General features: G+C 41.0%; 1 protein-coding gene across 5 annotated transcripts in view; it reads left to right on the top strand.

Annotated features, from left to right (window-relative positions):
- Positions 1-20,461, top strand: part of LOC110964790 (plasma membrane calcium-transporting ATPase 1-like) — a 144,963-nt gene extending 124,502 nt beyond the window's left edge. For 2 of the 5 annotated variants that reach the window (XM_022213626.2, XM_022213625.2), the window contains 2 exons: positions 3,453-3,603; positions 10,190-10,314. In XM_022213626.2, the coding sequence (XP_022069318.1) occupies positions 3,453-3,603; positions 10,190-10,194 (156 nt within the window). In that variant the 3' untranslated portion in view covers positions 10,195-10,314. Of the gene's footprint in view, positions 1-3,452; positions 3,604-10,189 lie in introns of all 5 variants that reach the window. The other 3 variants (XM_022213624.2, XM_022213623.2, XM_051948138.1) reach the window with 2 other exon arrangements.
- Positions 20,462-23,447: the final 2,986 nt, after the last annotated feature.

Raw genomic sequence — 23,447 nt, 5'->3', positions numbered from 1 at the left:
TATCACGATTAAATATTTCTGCAAATGTTTCATATTTAGCGACAAACAACAGAATCTTATCTGACACCGAACTTCAATTCAGCACAAGTCGCCATTCAAGGAGGAAGTCATAGAACAGTTAAATAAAGACGGAAAAAAGCATCAGCTCAAACAACTGACAGCAACGTCGGTGTTTCCACCGTCTAGATGAGAGCCTGACCAGGCTCAGTCCAGAATCGGTTAAAGCCAAAATAATGCTGCTTGATGACTGAGATAGACAATAGATCTGGTGTTTCAGGAGAGCAGACATTAGCAGCATCTGTTTTATGCTGCAGCTTCCAGGGACTCATACTGTCTTTGATACAGCTCCACAGGTGGGCAGTGTACAGGGGTTACAGAAAGCTTTAAAAAGAGAGAACTTCACAGTCATGGTACATAGACCTCATTTGTAACACGTCTGCCTGTGTCTGTATCTTGCGGGTCTGCCTATAAATACCATTATCTACAATAAGATCACAGGTTATGTAATAACCTAAATATGTAATCTCATTTCACAGTTTAAGAGTAGAACCAGGAAACCGTAATTATCTCTATTCCTTATTTCTAACAATCCTAGTATTTTTCTTGTTTTAGTTGTGTTTGATGTCCACCACAATGTGGACAAACTCATGATAATTAACTAAATAATAATAAACTGTTGAAAATATAAGGACAGAAAATCTACAAATGATTTGCATTCACATGGTGATTGAAGCACTAACCAAACATCCATGTAACTGTTACATAAAACAGGAGATAAGGTGGCACCCGTTGAACTCCGTTACTCACATAACAAGACGCTGGCGCTGGTTTTTATTAAAACTGCCTGTAAAGTGGAGTCACTGCAGACTTAACCGAGTCTACAAAATTTTATCTGACAATGGCACTATTTTCAGATTATTTTAGGGTAAAATTAATATAGAATGTTACACACAAAATGAGGCATTGTGTGCATTGTGATAAAAAACTAAACAAAACTTGGAGAACAAGAGTTTTAGCTACCAACTGGAGTGACATTAATGTATCTTACAGGTTATTAATGCTCATTTTAATAAGACATTTACATGAGCAACTCATCAAAAGGTCTCCCCATGTGTACTGCTGAGGGGACAGAGTTCACCCATGAAGTCCGAGGACACAATAAACCAATATTAATAGCAAATATGAAGAAGAAACCTGACTCTAAAAAATGTCTGAGCGTGTAAGTAATATAGTGTCTCATGAATTCAAACAAATGTCGGAGCACATGTTGAGCTGCTCAGACACTCAGACAACACTTTGAACAGCAGCAGAGATGACTGTCTGGATTGATGGTCAGCTGATGGTGACCTTAGTGCAGCCACCAATCAGGATCAGGGACGTGGACTCATGGACCTGCATACGAAGCCAGGACAAGTTTAAACTCGCAAATGTAGGGCAGAAGCTCAGGACTGAAACAAGCCTTCACCCGACTGTCGTGAAGCCACCGAGCATCACAGCAGGACGTCATGCGAGAACGTAAACAAAGCTCTCCATCATCAGACAAGCTGCAGAGAAACGAGGAAGCTGCTCTGTTCTCTTCACGGCTGCGTATCTGTAATATCAGACCATCGTCCTCCTGGGATGGGAGGATGAGTGGATGGAGGGGGAGGCAACGAAAGGCTGCAAGCTAATTAGGTTCTTATCTTTCCACGCTCCTCTTCCTGTCCTCCTCCTCTCTAATCCTGGTGGGCAGCGTTGTGCCGTTCAACGCCTCAACAGTCAAACACAGTGGGGGAATAATTGGTACAAGCAGCACCTCGCTGCCGAAACTTTATCAGTCACTCCAAATGACACATTTCTTCTCTTCCTCCTGGCCTCGCCGCTTCTCCCTGCGAGTGCTGTCAGCCTGATTCAAAAGCTCTTTATTCATTGTTCCACTTCTTCTCAACCCTTCGTTCTGTAGCGGTATCTTATGGATTTTGCAGCTTTCTCTCAAAAAACTTCACCTCCACTGATCTCTGCTTCTTCTTTCTCCTCTCGTCTTTGGTTCTCTTTCATGTTCTTGTGTTTCTCTAGCTACTGTTTCTTTCTGCATCACTGGAAGCTGTGGAAAAAAGTATGCATCGGCTTAAGAGTGCAAGAAGCACCTCCTAATGTTTATGATGTGTCTTCTCCTCTTGTCAAAAGCTAAGTAATCTGACATGTGGAAACAGTTTTCAATACCATCTCCAATATGGCCCGAGTTCTCCCCTCAGTATTACTCTGACCTGGATGAATGAGAATCTTCACAGACATATGAGCTGAGTTTTGCTACAGATATCAACATGATGCATCTTTGAATTCTTGACAAACATGATTTTCTAATTTTGCCATGAAAATGATCTCCTTGTGTTTACCTGTTAACAAGGTTTTAACAAATACTATAAGTCGGTCCCACAGAGCAGCCTCACTTCTTCAGAGTCTTTTCCAGTCTCTGGTTACCTCCTCTTTGTACAAATGATTTGCATATTTGGATCCAGTCACGATGATGAGGACAGAGTGGAGAGCACTTCTTCCAAGGTTCAGGATTTCTGTGGTCAGATATCACCTTTAGAATTAATCTGGATACAGAGCACAGTTTAATTTTAATATACTGAATATGAATTCTCCCTACAGAGGTTCAGTAAATTACTGAGAACAGTTTTGGTTTAACTTGTGACCAGAGAAGAACTTGTCCGACTCACTGGATGTAGACTGTAGATATGAGCCTGTCATTGGCTTTTTTTATGTGTCATAGCTTTCTCTTCTGCTTTCACGATCTACACGTTGCTGTTTTTCAAATCCCCTTTACTGCAAGAAATAACAACAAACTGAGCAGCAACTGAAATTTTCGAAATTATCCCCTTTAATGACAGTTCTAGCCTCCCTGCAACAAAGGTTCCACCAATGGTCCCTTCATTGCTACTTTGAGTGAACAGTTGTCGGTGCATCCTGTTTTTTTTGTTTGTTTGTTTGTTTTTTAGCTCTACCCATTTTATCGTGATTGATTTTAAGAAATAAAAACACACCAGAATGTTTTTGCCCTTGGCAGAATGATGCTAAGGTGCAGCAGACCATTCTCCACAGGATAATCTCTGAAGGCCTGAGAACTTTTTAAGTGCTGTCTGATTATATTTGCAGCTAAAAATACCTGAACCTGTTGTTGTCTGTGTCAGGCCAAACTTCTGACAGCGTCCTGATAAAATTATCAGCATCCACCAGTGTCCTGGCACCTAACAATATCTGTAAACTTCTGTCACATTCACTCTCCAGATCTGTACTTCTTCAACTTGAACCTCCTTTTCTATCTGTCTGTCTGCATGAAATGATTACTGACTCTCAAACACAGACGTCCTCCCATAAACCTTCTCTAACCTTTGCAGAAGTCTCTTCCTCCTGGCCGCTTTCTCGCTCTGTCTCTGCTGTCTAACAGTGTGCTGTGACTGTCCTTTCAGATGGATGTGGTCTATACCTTCCAGACGGGCCAGGCAGCGGTGCCCGGTGCCCTGCGCCGCCAGCCGTCTGTTGTCAGCCAGCACAATGACACCACTGCCGCCAAAACTCTCTCTAGCCCCACCCCCGCTGCTTCCTCTTCCACTGCAGGCAGTGAGTCGGTGACGGAGGAAAGAGTACTAGCTAAAAGCTTCACTGCTCTTAACTCTATTCCTTTAAAAACATTAACCTGCATGATTCACCATCCCACTGCTCCTGTCATTAGCAGGCCTCTGCATGTTCTTAACTATGGTAATCTCAGGTTTCTGATGTGTCCAAGGTATGCAGAAAATATTGCCATTAGAAAAAACATCAGGTGGAGTTAGCAAGTGAGAGCAGATGCAGCTAAATGGAAAAACAAGACACACTTATGTATCTTAAGATAAAGACATTACAGGCGAGATTTTAAACTGAGTTATTTTTGAAGAGTAGCACTACTACCAAAGCTCTTCTAATCTCAGTGTCTGCTAAACTGCTTTGTCTACAGCTGTCCTACAATAAAAGCCTCCCAAAGGTTTTCTGGTGGAAAACTCTTAATGCTAAGCAGCAGCAGCAGGAAACGCTCAGTTTGCATTCGCAGTAATTAAAACAGAAAATAGAGCCGTGAAACAGCTGCAGGAAAGTGATAAGTGAACGATGATAAGAACCAAAGAGATTCAGTTAGGTAATACAAAAGCAGCTGAACATCTCAAGATTTTTCTAGAAAGAGTTACAGATTTGGGGAAAATTCATATTTTCTGTCTTTCTTAATGAGGAGATGGAGATGAATCTTATTTATAAAGCTCAGACACGTAACAGTGAGTCTGGATATGGGCACAATTCAGAAATACAACTGCAATCACCTCTGAAGCTCACCAACTATCAGCACAAAAACAGAAATGCAGCAGCAGCTACTTTACAAAATAAGCCCTTTAAAAATAATTAGGACTGAATCTGCCCCAGTCAGAAGATCCTACGAATATGCAGACAACCTGATCTGTGTTTCCACCTCTAACTCTGACCCATGTGTTTCCTGCTTCACCTTTCTCTGTCATGGCTTATTCTTGATCTCTTTCTTCTTTTTTAATACCTTCCATAACTTCCCTCTCAGTCTGCTGCTTCTCCTCCTGCATGTTATGGAGATTTAAACTCTGAACATGCATTAACTATTAACCCAGAAGAGACCTGCTGCCTGACGAGTCACTAACAGATCAGCGAGAAGAGAAAAGAGGCTGTGAAGCCTTCAGATTCGTGACAGTGAGAGAAATCCCCATCCTTTTTTCTTTGTTGTGGGGTTTTTTTATTTTCTTTTTCCTCACAGGCGATAGCCTGGACACCAAGATAATTTTATGGGTTAATCCTGAGCGGGGTTAAATCTGTCAGGCTCAGCAAGTCTCTCATGGTTTAACAGCCAAGAGCTTTTTAACTTGTGCGCTGTGAGTGTGTGTGTGCGTGTGTGTGTGTGTGTGTGTGTGATGGTTGCATGCATGCTCTAAGCTGCAGTGCTCAGCCTCCAGCTCTCTTGTGGTTCAGTAATAGAGAGCTTTGAACTGCAGGGTTATTAATTATAATGAAGAGTGTCTGCTGGTGCGTATAAATCAGTGTGATCAGCTGTAGCCTCTGTGGATTCATCACACAGAAAACGACTTTAGGCTGAGAGAAGAGAGCAGCAAGGGGACGAACCGACTGTGGCTCCAAGCGCGATTATAAATACTCAACAGTGTGCATGTGTTTGTTATTTTCCTCAAATATGTGTGTGTTGTTTGCTGGTTTTAGGAATCATTCAGTCCCAAAAGTGTGCCTGTTTGTCAGTGGGTTTGTCTGTATTTTCATTCATGACTTAAAAAATTGACTCTGGGATTTTTAAAGTTGATGTCAATACAAATTTCTGGAGGCCAAGAGGAAAAATAACCGATATTTAGAACTGATTTTTTTGCAGTGAAAATTAAAATTTTGATGCAGAAACTTAGTAAAACACAAAAATTTAGTCAAAAAGCCTTTATTTAACTTTTCAACATTTAGCTGTCAGTGCTGACAGCTGCAACAATAAATGAACTCTAAACTATTCTGAAAATTAATTAATCAATTAGTTTTGAGTCTAAATTCTCTGATTGCAGCTTCTTGAATTTTCTGGTTTTCTTCCTCCTATGTGACAGTAAATTGAATATTTTAGGACAAGACCAATTTTTCTTTTTTATCTTTGGCAAACAATGATTCACATTTTTCTTACATTTTATAGACCAAATAGCCAACCAATTATTTAAGAAAATTGTCAGTTTATGGATTTTAAATGAAAACACTGCTTAGTTGCAGCCTTTGTGTTGACAGAGTGGAGATTACAGATGCATCATTGAAGCTGAATCTGAGCCAGAAAAAACATTTTTAAAATAACTTATTTTATCAGAAACCAGTTAAGTAAATATCTGATCGTGTAAAAAAAAGCTAGATATCTGATAACTGGACAGACTGATGATCAGTGTGTCTCTTTAACACAGTTTGACTAACTGCAAGGTTGCTCCACTGAAATCTAATATCAGCAAAGACCACTTCTGCATTAACAGATAGTTTAGTTCTTTGAACTTTGTTAAAACAGAAAATTAAGAAATACCTGGTCAATGTTGAAGGACTAAACTTGTCACAGTATTTTAGGTGAAAACAGCTGATTCTGTCCTGTGACTGTAAGTTCAGCCTTTAATTCATCACATGTTGACTGGTTTTTAAAATATACTCAAATTTGTACAAGTTTATTAAGGAAGACTGAAAATAGATAGTGATTTGTGATTTTTCTTCTTCAAAACTCTGAAAAGATTATTTAACTCTTATCTGTACCTCTGGGGTCCATGCGGACCCCAGAGGCATATAACTTATCATTTTTTTATTTGTAAGTTGGATTTTTCAGTCCCTTTCGGTATAGCCATATGTATATTTTTGTTTGTTGTATGTTATGTAAAAGAAACTCAGGGAGCAGAATTAGAAGTTTGTCTAAATTCATTCCAGGAAAAAAACCTTGGTAATGTAAACAAGGACCTGGCTGTAGTCACATTATGAGGACTCGTGTCCACACTGAGGATTTAAACCATTTTCTTGAAGTCACATTACAGATTATTTCTATAAATCTGTGCCTTAGTCACTGCAGGTAAACTGTGTGTGTTTGGGCTTTGTGATTTGATGGACGCCTGCACAGAGCTGCCTCAGACATTGTTTTGACCTTCATTTTGACCTTTTGTGTTGCTGGATCATTTCATACAAAATCAACCTAATTTTTATTTACAGTGACTTTTTTCAATGAAATCATGAAACATTTTTCCTTCATAATATGAATATTTTCAGAGTTACAGGCCCTTGAAGTAGACATAAGTGGGTCATGATTTGACACCTTTTAGTAATTTTTCCATCGTTTCTGAGCCTCAGAATTTCATCAGTCAAGCAGATAAACACGACATTTGAGTTCTGCTAAAAACTGTATAACCAGATCAGTTTTACATCCATCCAGGTGTCACAGTCTAAGACTAAATCTGTTTTTTTGTTTAGATTTTTTCTGACAACTTCAAGCATCAATATTATGGGATGTATCCTAGTTCGAACAGCAAAACTGCAGCAGTTTAATGTCTATGAGTCCTAGGAGCAATCATTGGTATCCTGGATGTGTTTCTGTTTTCTGATAATTCACCAAAAAAAACTTTAAGAAGTGCATTCTGGGTAAAAATTCAAGGCTCATATCAGTGTGTGATAGGTGGTTGGTCAGGACAAGTTTTAGACAACGAAAGAATTATTTTGACCCACATGTGGAACCAGGATCATCTAATAGACATGCTGAAATGTCATGTGTTTTTCTGCTGTACTGATGAAGTTCAGAAATTACAGATTTTTAAAAGTGCCAAATTTGGACCCATCTCAATGTACAAGGACCTGTCACACTGAGAATACTCATGGTATGAAAGTAAAATGTTGCATGGCTTCATCAGCTATAATAAAGTTACTGTAGATCAACCCTTTCATGCATAAAGGTCACTACAGTGTACACATAGCAGACTTAAAATGATTGCTCACTCGTCACAGGATCAGCTTGTTTATTTTCATTTATTATATATTTTCCTATAAAGGAGAGACACAAGACATGACTCAGTAACACACACACAGGCGGTGTAGTCTCTCGCTCCATACCAGAAGCTGTCCCACTTTTTTTAGAGCATTAAACACCAAATAAACAGTAAACAAAATATAAAGTATCATAACCTACCTATAAAGTAGAGGCACATAAACTACTCAGCTAAAGAAACTCAAAAATAATAAAATAATATCCACATTTTGAGAATGTTCACCAAAATTAAATACATTATATTCAAATATTTACTCAGCTACAAACAGCTATTCAAAAGCTGTTTTCTTATATATGCATGAGTTTTGATGGCATATGTGCACATCAGCTTCTACAGTGGATGCTATTTCATCATCTCATGCACTGCCACTGATTGGCTAGCCATTGCAAATGAATTTAAAAAAAGAGTGAAACCAAGATGGCTGACAGACAGCCAGAAACACCAAGTTGCCCATTTTTTCTGTTCAAACATTCTATAGAAAGACACCCTTGCAAGTACAAAAAATATGGTGACATCAAGTGGCATCTAAGGAGTCATGCAATTGCTAAATTTTCCAAGTATTGATTTTATATTGGGAGGAAATCATGATTAATCACAATGAAGGACAATCACATGTCCACTAAACTGTACATCATGCATCACTAGCTGTATTTCAACTACAGTCCATAGACTATAATTAGGCTATTACTGCTGCTGTTCTTGTAAATACTTCATCTGCAGGAACTTTTTTTGGCTGTAAATGAACTTGTTAATGTTTTTTAGAATGTAACTTGAAGTTTCTGTATATCTTTATATTTGGTAGAGCTGAGGAGCAGAGTGTAATAGACAGTGGAGGAATTACCACAGTCAAGTGAGGAGGATGATGCTAGTAGCAGTGAGGAGGACTGGCTGCCAGAACAGGAAGGATTAGCAAATACTAGCAGTAACAGTGTAGCTGAGGACACTGAGTCTGGAAAGGACAACAAGTCCTCCAACTCATACGACCACACAGGTCGTATGTAACGTGCACCGGAATACGACCCATGAGAGCCTATTTACGTTAGCGCCCCTACGGGTAAAAGGAACGTATTACGGGATTTAATTCGCGAAACGGTTTTACCCTCGTGAAACGGCTTTTTCCTCACTTTCGCAACACGTGTTTAGGGTTAGGGTTAGTGATAGTGTTAGGTAAAAGTTTGTTCATGCTGACGTTTCACCTGCGACACCGGAGTGTCGATATTTACTCAACCGCTAGAGGTCGCATAACGTCAAAACGTAACACTCGGTCGTAATACGGGCGTGTACAGACGACCTATGCACTCGTTTTTTGTTTGAGGACAGGCTCCAAGTGGAAAAGGCACAAAAAAACAGAAATGTCTGGAAAACTAAGAGGGAGACTTGCCTCCATTTTAAGAGAGTGGAAAGTGAATGTTGAGGGAACAGAACCAATTGATCTCTTCATGCATCTATTTCCAGAACGTCTGATAGATGGTGTAGTGCACAAAACAAACCTGTATGCACTCCAAAAAGGAAAAGAGAATCTGGCCTTGATATCACAGGAGCTGAAAACATTTCTAGGAGTAAATATGGTCATGTTATATATAAGATACCCAAGACCAAGAATGTATTGGCCATCAGGCAGGCTTATGTCTTGATTTGATTGCAGACGCCCGTGAACAGATTTGAGTAGATTCTGAGTTACATTCACTTTATTGACAACTTCTCACATGACTCTGATAACGCAAGCAAGTTCTTCAAAGTCAGATCAGTTTTAGATGTACTCAAGGAAACCTTCCGTTCAGCAGTCAGTCCTGAAAAATTTCATTCAATAGATGAACAGATAATTCCTTACAAGGGTCTCTCAAGCAATACATCCCCAAAAAGCCCAAACCCTGGGGTGTGAAAGTGTGGGTGAGAGCAGGATCCTCTGGATACATGTACAGATTTGAAGCATATCAGGGTCTAGCTAGGGGGTGAGGGCAGATCAGTCAGTTGGGAATGGCTGGGGACGTAGTGTTGTGGCTCTGTGACCACATACAGCAGAAGAATCACAAGGTGCTTTTTGACAATTTCTTTTGCACCATTCCACTCCGTCAGGTATTACGACATCAGGGAGTCTGTGACACCGGCACATGCAGATGCAACAGGCTCCATGGAGCACAACTGAAACTTAAGAGTGAAAAGCAACTAACGAAAGAAGGGAGAAGATCTTTGTCTGTTGTCACCAATGCCCAGAACATCACTACCACACGTTGGTTAGATAGTTCAGTGATCTGCTTGGCCTCTTCCTGTGTGGCCAGTCTCCTTTAGATGTGTGCCAGAGATAGAGCAAGAAAGAAAAGAAAATGCTCAACATCCACATTATCATAATTCATGCATGAAAGGGTTAACAGTCAGCTGATTCTGGGGGCAGACTGACTGGTTTTTGATGGAATGAATCTGCTGTTTTGTGATCTTTTTCTCACCACGCTCTCATTTGGCTGTTTGACTTGTTGATGTTGTGTTTTGTGGTTTTGCACTTCCCTGCCCAGATTCAGACTCACGACCGCCACATGTCCCATCAGCCCCTGCTGCCTGTTTGACATCACTCTTATGAAGATGTAGTCTGTGTGTGTTGCTAAGGTCTGTTCTCTCTGTTGCAGATTAAGGTGGTGAACGCATTCCGTAGCTCCCTGTACGAGGGGCTGGAGAGCCCAGAGTCCCGTTGCTCCATCCACAGTTTTATGGCCCATCCTGAGTTTGTGCCCCTGTCAGAGGAGGAGGCTCGCATCCCCACCATCGAGGAGACTGGAGACGAGATAGACCCCCTCCCCAGCTCCTCGTCTGGGGCCACAGGAGGAGGAGAGCCACTTGGCGTCCTCCCCCTCAGCTCCGAGTCATCCATCTGAGCTCCTCCTCTCTCCTCCTCCTCTTCATCAACATCATCTGTCACCCACCAACCGAACTGTCACCCTGAGGAGGGCTAGAGAGTCCAGAGTCCCGCCGATCCATTCACAGCTTCATGGCAAGTCCTGAGTTTGTGCCCCTGTCCAAGGAGGAGGCTCGCATCTCCCCCATCGAGGAGATCGGAGATGAGATAGACCCCCTCCCCAGCTCCTCGTCTGGGGCCACAGGAGCCGGAAAGTCGCCCGGCGCCCTCCCCCTCAGCTCCGAGTGATCCAACTGAGCTCCTCCCTCCTCCTCCTACTCCTCCTCCTCTTCCTCTTCCTCCCTCCTCTTCATCTGCATCATCTGTCATCCACCAACCGAACTGTCACCCTGAGGAGGGAAGTCATGACTCTGCTCATCCCCTCATTCTGCTTCACCTCGTCTCCATCCCTCGGTCATTCCTGCCACGTTGTGTTTCTTTCATACTGACTGTGGCGTCGCTCTGCCTGTAAGTTTGTCTCTCCGCCACCAGGACACAGTCAGTCAGTAGAAGGTGGAGTCCAACATCTCCACAGCCAAAGGCCTGTCCTCGCTCATCTGTTTTTGTTTTGTTTTGTTTTTTACTTGACGATCCTTTTTGAAAAGCTTTTAAACTTCGTTGGGTTCGATCTTTGCTGGACTCACGGCAGCATGTTGTGTTCTGTATTCGCTTCATTCCTGCGTTCTGAAAAACGGCACCGAATTTTTTTAAAGCGTGCGGTGATTCTGATGTACATAAGTTCTGTTCAACACAGCTCTAAGCTGGTTTGGTGTTCAGAAGATTTTTAGGCAAATGCAAAAATGTAACCTTTTGTTTTTTTAGATGTTCACCTGTTGTTTGTTTTAAAAATGTTCAACGAATGTTAATTGAAGGTTGATTCTAACTTCTGAGAATGTTTTATGTGTCAACACTACAGTCTTCAAGGTTAAACCAATATTCTCCCCTTTATCGTGTCTGTACGTGTTGGTTTTTCTTTAGCTGCTGTGTTGCATGTGGAAGGACGGGATGTTTACGACCCAAAAACCGCGAACACGGCGGTGTCCAGAGATCTCGCTTTCTGCTCAGTGGCGGTCTGACCTCATCTCATCCAGTCAGGGTTCTCTGCCCCTCCCCGCCATGGATAGTAGGAAACAAGAGTGTGGTTCACGTTCCCCCTCTAGTAGGATGCATGTTTTGTTTCATTCGTGTTGCGTCGCATGAAAACTTAGGAATGAATATTTGAGATACTCTTTCGACTGCCATGTGTGTTCATCTGCAGCAGCGTTTGTTCAGAGCTCCGTAAACTTCTTGTCTGAAGCACAACAGGACAGAAACAGGTTCATTGATATTGAGCGTTTCACTGTTGGCGAGTACAATCATTCATCCTGTTACAGCCTTGCTCAGATTGTACAAAAGGCAGCCAATGGTGTCGCAACACAGGTAGCTCTGGTGAAACGAGGCCACAACAAGAAAGGACGCCTGTTTTTCCACTGCCTCCCCACAGTCAACTCACTGCCTGTTCTACTCTGAAGGCCGAATATAACGATAAGAACCAGACAGCGAGACTCTGAACCAACCAGTTCAAGGATGGAGCTGAGGCTTCAAGTTTCTTTCATCTCTTTCATGTGTCGCCTTTCAAACCTTCGTGTAGTTTAAACACATTGAACACTTGAGTTTCGATGAGTCTGTTTCGGGTCTCAGTCGGGACGTAATCGGAGCTCTGAGCGGCGTCCGGACCGTCTGCCTGTGTTTCACACTAATCTTAGTACCACTTCTGATGTTCCCTCGTCTGTCGGATTTTATGAACAGAAACGGCATCGGCTGTCAGTGACATCACACGGCCAGCAGCAGCGAAGGCGTTTCATTACTGTCACCGCCATTTTCCACTCTGCCGTGTCCGATTGACAGGCGTCGGCATCGCAACCGCGCTGAGGTTTATGGGAGACTGACGATGTCACCAGTCAGCCTGTAGAGTTAAATCCACTGTGTCTGCAGATTACTGTCTTAAAAGAAGAAGGAACCATCCTCCAATCAGAAGCGGTGATGCGTCTAATCCCCTCTTAGTCCAACTAGCAGCCATCAACCTCTCTATGAACTAGGACGCGGTATTGAAGTAATGTGCTACTACTGCCATATTTCCAACTTTTTGTCACGACTTGGTTCTTCCTCTCCCCTCTGATGAGCTTTTTCTATGTAACTCAGAGCCATATTTTATAGGTTGTCTGTATTGTTTTTTATCTCATTGTTATCGAGGTTTCCTTTGGACTTTCTCACCCCCACCCTCCCCCTCCTCCCCCGGCCCTTTACTCCAAACACGACCAAAATACAAGGAGAAAATCTTCAGTCGTCACTGCCGAACCAAGTTTAAAGGACCTCTATAATGTTTACATGAAAAGCGAGTCGGTGGCAGTTCGCCTGCGCTTCTCTCATCCGACCACTTCCCTGTCATTCCCTTGCTTTCCTGAATCTTAGAGTTACTATTTAACTAAATGGGGAATCTTTCTTGCATGGTTTTCATATAAAATTCAATGTTTTGCTCATTTTTTACAATTCTTCTGTATTTTTATATTAAGTACTTTTTAATATTTTGGAGATATATGAATATATATGTATAGGCTGAAGAGTTTGGTGACAGTACAGTACATGAATGAGATGAATCTACCGTGGACTCTGTCTTTTTACAGCTCTCTGAATATTTATGCCACGTGTGTCGTCTTGGTCACCTGATGTTAGGGCTCAGAAACCTGCAGTGACTTGTTTACTTCTTGTTGACCGTTCAATTGGAATTGCAACAATCTGGTCCCATCAGCCCCCTTTTACATGAGTATAACACTTTATCTAAGATGTTGTGGCACACTACAGGCTATGTGATTTCACAGTTATCCAGTTCCATCAGAGTTCAGCAACATGAACACAGTTAACTGTATCAAACATTAAATGGGAGTGTTTAATTATTTATCCAACCTCTGGGTTTGTTTGTTTCTGTACTTTGAAGCTACGACGACTGATTTCTTTGAATGAGTGGACTGATGCTGTGTTCAAGCCACCAGGTGTCGGAGCTGACGACTTAAAAAGGATCAGAGCTGCATCCTGCCTTAGGCTCCGCCTCCTCCTGAGGGGCGTGGCCAATGAGGGCCCTCTCCACAGTAACCTTCCATTGTCTCAAACCAAACCTGAGAAGGTAATCTGTGCACATTTGCCACAACAAGCTTTGTTTTCCAGCTCCAGTGAATCCAGAATCTAAGATCAGAGCAGTACCAGGGTTGACTGAAAACTTACAAGACTGTTCCTATAAAAACTAGAAACCAAACCTGATAGAAATTCAGCTCAATCCCTGTCTCAGTAATGTCCTCGTGCAGTGATTCTCTGCTCCAAGTGCTCCTGCAACAGTTGTAATGTTCACTGTAAACATGTCCAGAACCTTTAGCACCTTTTAAACAATCAAAAACAGCGACAATCAAACTTGAATCCCAGTTAAGGGAACTGAAAGAAATCACCAGGTGACAAATCTGATGATGCACATGCAACATGAACAGTCTCAGAACTATTTGATCGACCCTCGTGCACTGAAGGTAACATGAATCCTCCGTCGCTCCCGTCTCAGGTCAGATCACGGTTGTTAGGAACAGATATCACCTCCCCCGAACAGTGACTTCTGTCTCTGAGTCCCCCTGTGTATTATTTGCCATAATTCTAGTATTTTAAGATAATATTTGATGACACAGTCCAGGTATTGACCTTTTAAATGTATAAATTGCAGTGAGCTGTTAAATGACGTGTTTACACACCCGGGGCCAGGACCAAACCACAGATTGCATCATCTAAATTCCAAACTCCTGATATTGAAATATAAAACTGCGAAGGCTGAAGGAGGCGGAGCCTGTGACAGGACGCAGCTGTAAGATTCATCACTGATTTAAACATGACTGACAGTTTTAGAAACTGTTCCCAGGAAGAGTGCGGGACTGTTGCAGCGTCCAGACGATGTGTCGTCCTGCTGAGCTCCCAGATTCAGAACAGTGTAAATATTGTCCTATAAGTGACTGAAGTGAAGCTGCCGGGGAACCGGGAGAGAGGGGGCAATCAGCCAATCACCACCCAGCTTAGCTTTAACAATGTTCTGCCAAAGTCTGTTCTCTTTTCTTTCTCTGCACAAGTTTGTTCTATGACACCTGCCTCCCCTCACCTGGATCAGATCGTCCTCTGCTCTGGCGGCCGTCTGTTGGACTGGTTGGACTGGTTGGACTGGTTGCCCTCATGTCTCCCGGCCAGCGCTCAGTGCAGCCATCAGAGACTCTGCGACCTGTTTGTGCTTCTAGTTTCAGCCACGTCACCAATAAAAGGTCTCAGCAGCGGACTGAAAATCTACACATGGATTTAGTTTTCCGGTTTGTGGACTGTGTAAGATCTCAGTTTGCCGTCAGGACTTCTGAACGGAGAAGGAACTCACTTCTTGTCCGGTCACAGTTGCATTCTGACTGCGTTGCTTCTTCTTCAGAGCACTGCCTTTCTCAGAAGAACCTTCTCATCGACTTCAAAATCCACCAATAAAAATGGTTCAGACGAACTGGAATATCACAGTTGGAAAAGTCATAACCACTTAACATATATATCTATATATTTATATATTATATCTATCTATTTATGTCTGGTATATGTGTGTGTGTGTGTGTGTGTGTATATATATATATATATACATACATACATATACATATTGGATATAAATATATAGATATATTTGGTTTCTCAGTTGAACTTCATTGCAAAAAAGACTGAAAAAGATTTTTTCTGTAATTACTATGATACACAGTAATAGGCGTTGGTGTTATTTTTGTATAAACATAATATCATCTATGTGGCATGCATGACATATATACAAATTTGGTGGTTTAAAGCAATATGTCCAACCTGGTGCGATTGGTTCCGTCGTGTTCTGTGTAGCCTAAAGCCACTCTGTACGAAAAGAGATAAAAAAAAAAAGAAAAAAAACTGCATTTGGATAAAACTAACTGTTCAGTATATGTGTTCAATGTTCTGTGTTCTGCATGTTTTAGTACGGAATGAAACATCCCAAATGTTGACTTGTTTTCCAAATGAATCTTAAACACACAACTTCACACACATGTATTTGCACTGTGAGGTGAAACACGCTGAGGAAATTAAAACTGTGTGACTTCTGGTGGATGGATTGATGAAAGATGAAGATTATTCTTTTGGTTTTTCCGTCATCTCATTTTGTCCAGAAACTAAACAGATCTCATCCACCTCCCCGCTGCCTCATCCGCACTCAGATTTACAGACTGTCCTGAACTCATCACCATTCAGCTGTGCAGTGAGAGGAGGAGGAGGAGGAGGAGGCAGACGAAGGTTAACTTGCCTCAAACGTGAGCTTCAGGTAGGCGTTCGCTCTGCAGGAGTCAACATCTCACCGATCACATTCATCCATCCGTTATCCTGCTGCTTCTCTGAGAATCAGGAAGATAATGGAGTCAGTCGATCACCTGTTCAGTGTTTGTGTTCATGTCGGAGCCCCACCATCACTGATGAATCTCTGTAGTATCATTTAGAGGTTCACTTTGTCCATCTGATGTTTAGTTTTCATCTGTAAACTGTAAGGCTGCAACCACTTTCACCACTTTGTTCTTTCATTCATTGAAGTTTTTTGTTTTAAGGATCAGAAAATCAATCAAAACCCCCTAAACACCCAAGATATTTAGTTTGTCTTCATGTGACACATTTTCACATCTGAGATTGACTCAGAAGTTAGAGAAAGTAAATCTGCAGCTATTTCGTCTATTTGTTTGAGTTCCAGTAAAATATCCAGCCCTTTCCGTCTTCTAGACTTATCAGAAACAAATTTACCTGCCTGTTGTTATGTGACATTTAGATCTGACCATAAAAAGTCTAAAAGAGCATTAGAACCTCTTAAAGACTAAATTCATTGAAAGCATCAAAAGCATTAAAAAAAAGAGTCATTGAGCTTCGTGACAGATTAAAATTTGGCAAACATTTCCAGCAGTGAAACACCAGCTGACAGTAAACACTAATTACAGGTCTCCAGATTGAAAACAATTCCTAAGGATGTTTCTCTATTTTTCTTTGTAGATGACACAGTTTTGTCACTGTTTTGTCTTCTCTGTTAATGACAACCACGTAGCCCACAGTGCCACCTTCTAAATTAATTTCCTTTTCTAAAGTTTTTGTGACATTTCAGAAGTTTGGTTTAAATTCTTTCTAAAATTGAACAGAAACACAGTTTAGTCTCCCCTCTGTGGACAAATCTGCTGTAAAGCTTTACAACAATCAGAAGGTGAATTCTAAACTAAGAACCATCTTAACAGAGAAAAAACGAGAATTGTCAGGAAAGTTTCTTCAAATCCAGATTAATTCAAAGCAAAGAAACATGAGTTAATCTGCTGCAGTTTTATTCACAAACTTTACTATAACACAACTGAACATTATAAATATGTATGGATGTGTGTAGTATTTATTGATGCAACATTTATTTGATTTTTTTATTGGGCTGTAGAAGAAACGAGTGACAAAGTGACAGTATTAAAGTTTTTCATCTCAGTGGAGATGAATGAGTTGTGTTCACATTAAAGTGCATGAAGCATGAAATCTGCGAGACGAGCCGCTGACAGGATTAAACGGACACTAAGGTCATGACTGCTGCTGTTTATCCTCATTAACTCCTCAGCTCGTATGTTTTCTGTTTTCTGATCCCAACACAATGAGCTTTAGAAATCCTTTACTTTAACTGTTTAAGGCTTAAAAGAAGTTGCATTATTGTGCAGCATGTTGAGTCTAGAGGTCCGGGAGTTCTTTGTTGTTAAAAGCCAAAGTTGTTACCCTTCAGTCAAAATGTTTGTGCTAAATTTCACATCAATCTGTCCAGTAGAACTTGAGGTATTTTGCTCAGGACCACGAGCGTTGATCTTGTAGTGGCACCAGAGGAAAGCTGTGAGGATGTTTTGTTTGTGTTCAGATATTTCAGTCAGTCAGATTTGTTGCTAAACAGGACGGATTTACGAACAATGAGCATCTCTTCGATCAGACTTTTCTGTTCGGAACAATTAAACTTGAATTAAATGTAAAATGTAATGGAATCTTTAAAAATCCCGGTCTTATGAACTGATGTGTTCCATCTGATGTGTGTGTTGATATTTTATTTTATTTGTGTACCGTTCGATTGCTCTGAAATAAGGTTGTCACTGGTGACCTCTATTTGATGGATTGTTTTGAAATCCGTTGCGGTTAAAGTTGACGCAAACATTGAGAATTCTTTGACGTATTCTAATGACTTTCCTCCAGTGCTGCTGTGAGGTCGACACTTCAAGTCCTTAGTAGGACATCTATTTGATGGCTTGACAAGAGCAAAGCTTGATATGACTTGAGCACAAAGCAGTGGACCGCTTTGGTCCAGACTAACATGTCTGAACACATTTTAAATTCATTATCCTGAAACTTCACACAAACGTTCGTGATTCTCTAAAAATGTATGGTGATAGTGTAAGTCAGCACTTGTGGTTCTGAGTAAAATACCTTGCTCTCTGTTGGATGGATTGTTGTGACATTAAGTACAAAGAGGTGGAGCGCTTCGGTACGTACTAAAATATCCGACCCCATACCACATGGATGATCCTGTAATATGGTACAAACCTTCACAGTTCTATGACAATGCATCCTGACTTTCCTGCAGTGTTACCACGAGGTTGAGACTTTGGTCCTAAACAAAATATCTTGACATCTATTGGACGGACTATCGTAAAAGTTGGAAGAAACATTCGCAACTCTTCATCAACGTGTCCTGACTTTACTGTTGTGTCCTCACGAGGTGACATACTGAGACACTTTGGTCTCGAATGAAAGATCTCAACATCTATTGGACAGAATTGGCCTTGAAGTTGGCACAAACAGTCACGATTCTTTAACATGTATCTTCATGGCTTTTCTCCAGTGGCACTGCGAGGTCTGCACTTAAAGTTCTGAAAATATTTGGACAGCTACACAATGGACTGTCCTGAAATTGGAAAAATATCTGTACACGTTCAGGATTAGGATTATCCTGAAATTTGGAACAAACATTTGCAATTCTTCAACATCATACCCGGCTGACTTTTCTGCTTGTGGAGGCACTAATGGAAAAGTCAACACTTGAGGTCCTGAGCAAAACATCTCAACTTCTATTGGATGTATTGTTTACAAATTTTGTACAAAGAAGTTTACTACTTTGGTCCAGACTAAAATACTCAAACCTGTATTCAAAGAATTGTCTGGCACAAACATTCACGATTCTCCAACGAAATGTCTGGACAAGTTTCCTCTGGTGCCACCATGAGTCAGCTCTTGTGGTCATGAATGAAACATCTCAACCTCTATTGGACGGATTGTTCTGACGTATGGTTCAGACTAAAATATCCGACCCCACGCTTTATACCCCACAATTTTTAAAAAATATATCTTAAAGTTCCTCAGGTGCCACGGTGAGGTTGACACTCATGGTCCTGTATGAAATGTCTCAACCTCTTGGTTGCTGATTAACGTGAAATTTGAAGCAGACGTTAATGATTTTCAGACAGTGTCTCTGGACAACTTTCCTCCAGTGTTGCCGCAACGCCAACACTTGCGGTCCAGAGCAAAATATCGTGACCTTCATTGGACAGATTGTCCTAAAAGTTGGAAGAAATATGCGGCAACAAAGTATCCTGACTATCCTCTCGTGCCACTACAATGTTTATACTTTGGTCTTGAGCAAAACATCTCAGTCTCTGTTGGACGGATTGTTCTAACATTTTTTTAAAGACGTGGACTGATTTGGAGCCCTGCGACAGACTGGTGACCTGTCCAGGGTGTCCCCTGCCTTCGCCTGAGTCAGCTGAGATAGGCTCCAGCACCTCCGCGATCATAGAGAATGGATGGATGGATGGATGGACTGATCTGGTCTAGAAATAAGATATCTGAATCCATATTGGATGGATTGTCCTGAAATTTAATGCAAACATTTGCAAATCTCCAACAGTGGACCCGATAACTTTATATTGCTACTATTAGTTCAACACTTAAGCTCCTGAGGGAAATATTCCGATCTCTATTGGATGGATTGTTTCAAAATTTGATTCAAAGTGTTGGACTGCTTTGGGCTAAATCCAGCTATATTAACTGGATTGTCCTGACATTTGGATAACTTTTTGTGGTGTAAAAGGTCGAGACTTTTGATTCCGAGCAAAAATATCTGGACGTCTGTTGAGCAAATTGTTCTAAAAGTTGGAAGAAACTTTTGTGATTCTCCAACAAAATATCCTGATTTTCCTGTAGTGGCATTATGATTTAAGGCTAGAAGCTCTGGTGGTCCTTTAGGTTTCTATCTAGCGCCACCATCAGGCCAAAGCACTGATTTATGACCAAATGTCTGCCAAACTGAGACATTCCAGAGGCCGTGACCTCTTCGTCTTCGGTCCTGTCAGCGGACTCTGATCCTCAGCAGCAATTTGTTCTTGAGCCAAAATAAACCTTCCTGTGCTTCCCTGAACGTTAAGAGTGTCTGTGTGAGTGTGTGTGTGTGTGTTGGCTCAGTGGAGTTGTGTTTCCTCAGTGTGTGTGTCACCTTGTCTCCGTCACACATCCTCCTCCTGTTTGCTTCAATCTATGCAACAGAATCCTCCAGTTCGGCTCCGGCGGTTCATTCGGTTCCTCGCGTTCTTCTCCCCCTTCGTGCTCTCACTCCGTCTGCTTCGTCCGATTCCGCTTTCAGTTCTTTGTAAAGACAGAACCACGACACCTGATGTATGTATGAGTGTGTGTGACGCAGCTGCACACACACTCATGTTTTCTTTACTCTTTTGTAAGATATGATCATGTGGAATGCCTTGGTCTTAGTGTCATGTCCTTTGAACTTAAGCTGAACAAAAGATGATAATCAAGCAACTGAGTAAAAGTTGTTACATAAATATATATAATATATAAATATATATAAATATATACAAATCTATATACATAAAATAAAGCCATTGGACTTTGAAATAAATCTGTGTCACTTTGTGCTTCTTTAAACGTTCACATTTTTCTGTTTATTCATGTCTTGACGTGGGATTTCAGATCCTCCTCCACTTTCTACATGTTATTGTTTTCAAAACACACACTGAAAATATAAAGTTTAGCAGAGGATTAGGATCATGTAGTAACGCTGACTGGCTATTTTTTTCCACTTCTTGTCTGACAGCTGCAATTGTTCAAATGTTCCACTGAAACAATTCTACCATTACTATTTTGAGCTTAGCTGTGCAAATACGACTGTGATTGGTTTAAAGAAGGAAGCGAAAAAACAGCAGTTTTCCCCAATGATGATCGAAGGAGAAGTCAGACCATTCTGCACAGCGCTGGTTCAGCATTAGAGTACCGTCTGACCATAAATGCCAAAAACTGCAGCTCCTTCAATGATCACTTGAGACTCCAAAAGCAAGTGAATCCCCACAAACCTTCATTTCAGATCTCTGAACTACAACCAGCAGTTTCTCTGTTGTTGTTTTTGCTTCCGTTACATTTTTCTTCACTGTGGACTTATTTTTCACTGCAATCTAAAGTCCTGCACCTCTGTGAAAACAGAACAACTGTGAAGAAAGAGAGAATACTCAGAAATGTTTTCTCTGCAGAATAACACGGAATGACAAAAATCATCAAAAAAGGAAAAACCTCAATGTTTATTTTACAAAATGGAAAAAAACCAAACTGGAATCAACATGTCCAAGTGTCCACAGGTGTTACCAACAGTGGGAAATAAAGGCAGCTCTACATACTGTAGATATTTTACTGCTTGTATTTCTATTCTCTCTGCTATTTGTAAACACTGCCTGCAGTTCAGCTGAAAACTCTGAATTTTTGTCACATGACTGTTGGTCATAGCTACATCGGTCGTGGCTTTAGGACTGTGCCAAGGAGAATTTTTTGTGTGTGTTTTTCTGCAGAATCTAGTTAGAGCTAGTATTTTAAATTTGGCATTTTTTTTAAATGTATGTCTCTAGCATGAAGTGATTTTGATGAGATAATCACACTTTAAAGCTCAGATTTGGTTGTGTTTTTGGCACAAAGCCAGTGATTATTTCTGTTTTACAATTCTGGCTCTGATAGATGGTGTCATTTTGCTTTTTTTTTTTTTCCATGTTAGGTTGTTCAGATGACATTAATTTAAAACTCACAACAGATTTTGGTGTTCAGATGGTTAAACTTTACAGCAGACATAAACATGTTTAGAGTCTAACAAAAACTGTTTTGGTCTCTGTAGCTAATTTCACTGTACTATCATATGCTATGCTACACTACACTGTGATATACTATACAATACTACGATATACAGTACTATACTATGCTATGATGTACTATACAATACTACGATATACTACGTTTAGGATATACTATGCTATGACATACTATACAATATTATGCTATACTATACTAGTATAGTATGACTTCATCAGCAAAAATCAGATCAGGTCCACAATTTTGACAAAAAGATGGAATACTACTTTTTATCAATATCAGTAGAGTGAATAGTTTGAAGATAAAAGATGAAAAGAAATGAAGAAAAACTGTAAATGTGTGTTGTGTGCGTGTGAATTTGTTAACTAGTCAGAGTTTTAAAAGTTAATGACAGTTAATTCAATCATTCCTTTCTCATGACAAGAAAATTATCATTTGATCGTGTTATGGTTACCATTACAACTCCAGTGTCTCAGGACAACAGATGAAGGGACAAGTGAGAGATGCTGAACAATTCAGACCAGAAGAGAAAAGAAAAATAGAATTAATTTAGTTTGACGGCAAATGTCTCATGATGCTTCAGCACATCAAGGAGCTGTTTGTTGGTCCTGTGGCTGTAATGAACTGAGCAGCCTGCAGGTGGTGCTCTTCAGCAGTCTAAAAAGGCGTAAACTAACTGTGATGTCACCCGTTGGTTTCAACGCCGAGAAAATGAAGCCACAATAAAAATAAAAAAAATTAAAAAATGAAGCCCGGATTTTGCTACTTCCATGTCGCCATTTTGGATTTTTTTGGAGCCAGTGACGTAAAAAGCGTCATCAAACAGACTGGACCGGAGAGCAACTGGGGGCAGGACCAGTCAATGGGACTGTCAATCAAGTATAGCCACGCCCCCTGGCTCCGCCAACTTTAATGATTTATTTAAAATTCAGTATTGATTTATTTTAAGATCGGCCACCTGGTCTCTCATTTTGACCATGAAAACTAACGGGAAAAAAATCCTGAGCTGTAGAACATCCGTCTATCAAATTAAATTTTTTCCAAAAATGAATTGGGGTCTATGGAGCAAAAGCTTTTTGGAGCCAACCCTAGGCGTGATATTGCAAGTTTTTGACACTTCCGGGTGGGCTTCAATTTTGGAACCAGATGCTCCGTCCATCTTTATATACAGTCTATGAGTCTAAATCTACTGAAGTGTTCATTACACTGGAGACGGAATCAGTGTTTTAGTTTCCTTTGAGACAAAACCACATCAACAGCTGCTCTATGTGATGCTGCCACCGTGTGGACAAACGCTGCTTTACAGGATAAAACCTCACATTTAAAACCTGATTACTGCACTATTCAGTCATTATTTCTGAGTCAAATTTATATTAAAGCTTTATTTTTATGTGATCAGGAGTTAGCCTGACCCTTGATGATTCACTGCTGTAATCAAATACCAACTTTTAATTCCCAGCTGGAATAGACCCCTTGCAGTGTTTACTAACACAAGGTATGCACGCGCACACCCCGTGCAGGAGCTCCTCCACATTCCACTTTAATTTAATGGGTGAGCCAGTGTCTCACGACTGGGGTGTCTCGGAGTTCCCTGAACAAGAACAGAAAGATAGCGTTTAGGAAATTGCACGTCTCGGCTTTGGCCGCATCAATGGGCTCGCTTTGAGAAGGCGGTGGCGGCTGTTGTTTGGGGCTGCCGCCGCTGACAGCTGCCTCCTGCTGCCTCCTGCTGCCTGCCGGACACGGCCTCTTGCTGT

The sequence above is a fragment of the Acanthochromis polyacanthus genome, chromosome 5, assembly GCF_021347895.1.
Source record: "Acanthochromis polyacanthus isolate Apoly-LR-REF ecotype Palm Island chromosome 5, KAUST_Apoly_ChrSc, whole genome shotgun sequence".
Classification (NCBI taxonomy): Eukaryota; Metazoa; Chordata; class Actinopteri; family Pomacentridae; genus Acanthochromis; species Acanthochromis polyacanthus.
The sequence above is the reverse complement of the archived record's forward strand: the minus strand, read 5'-3'. Positions and strand labels throughout refer to the sequence as shown.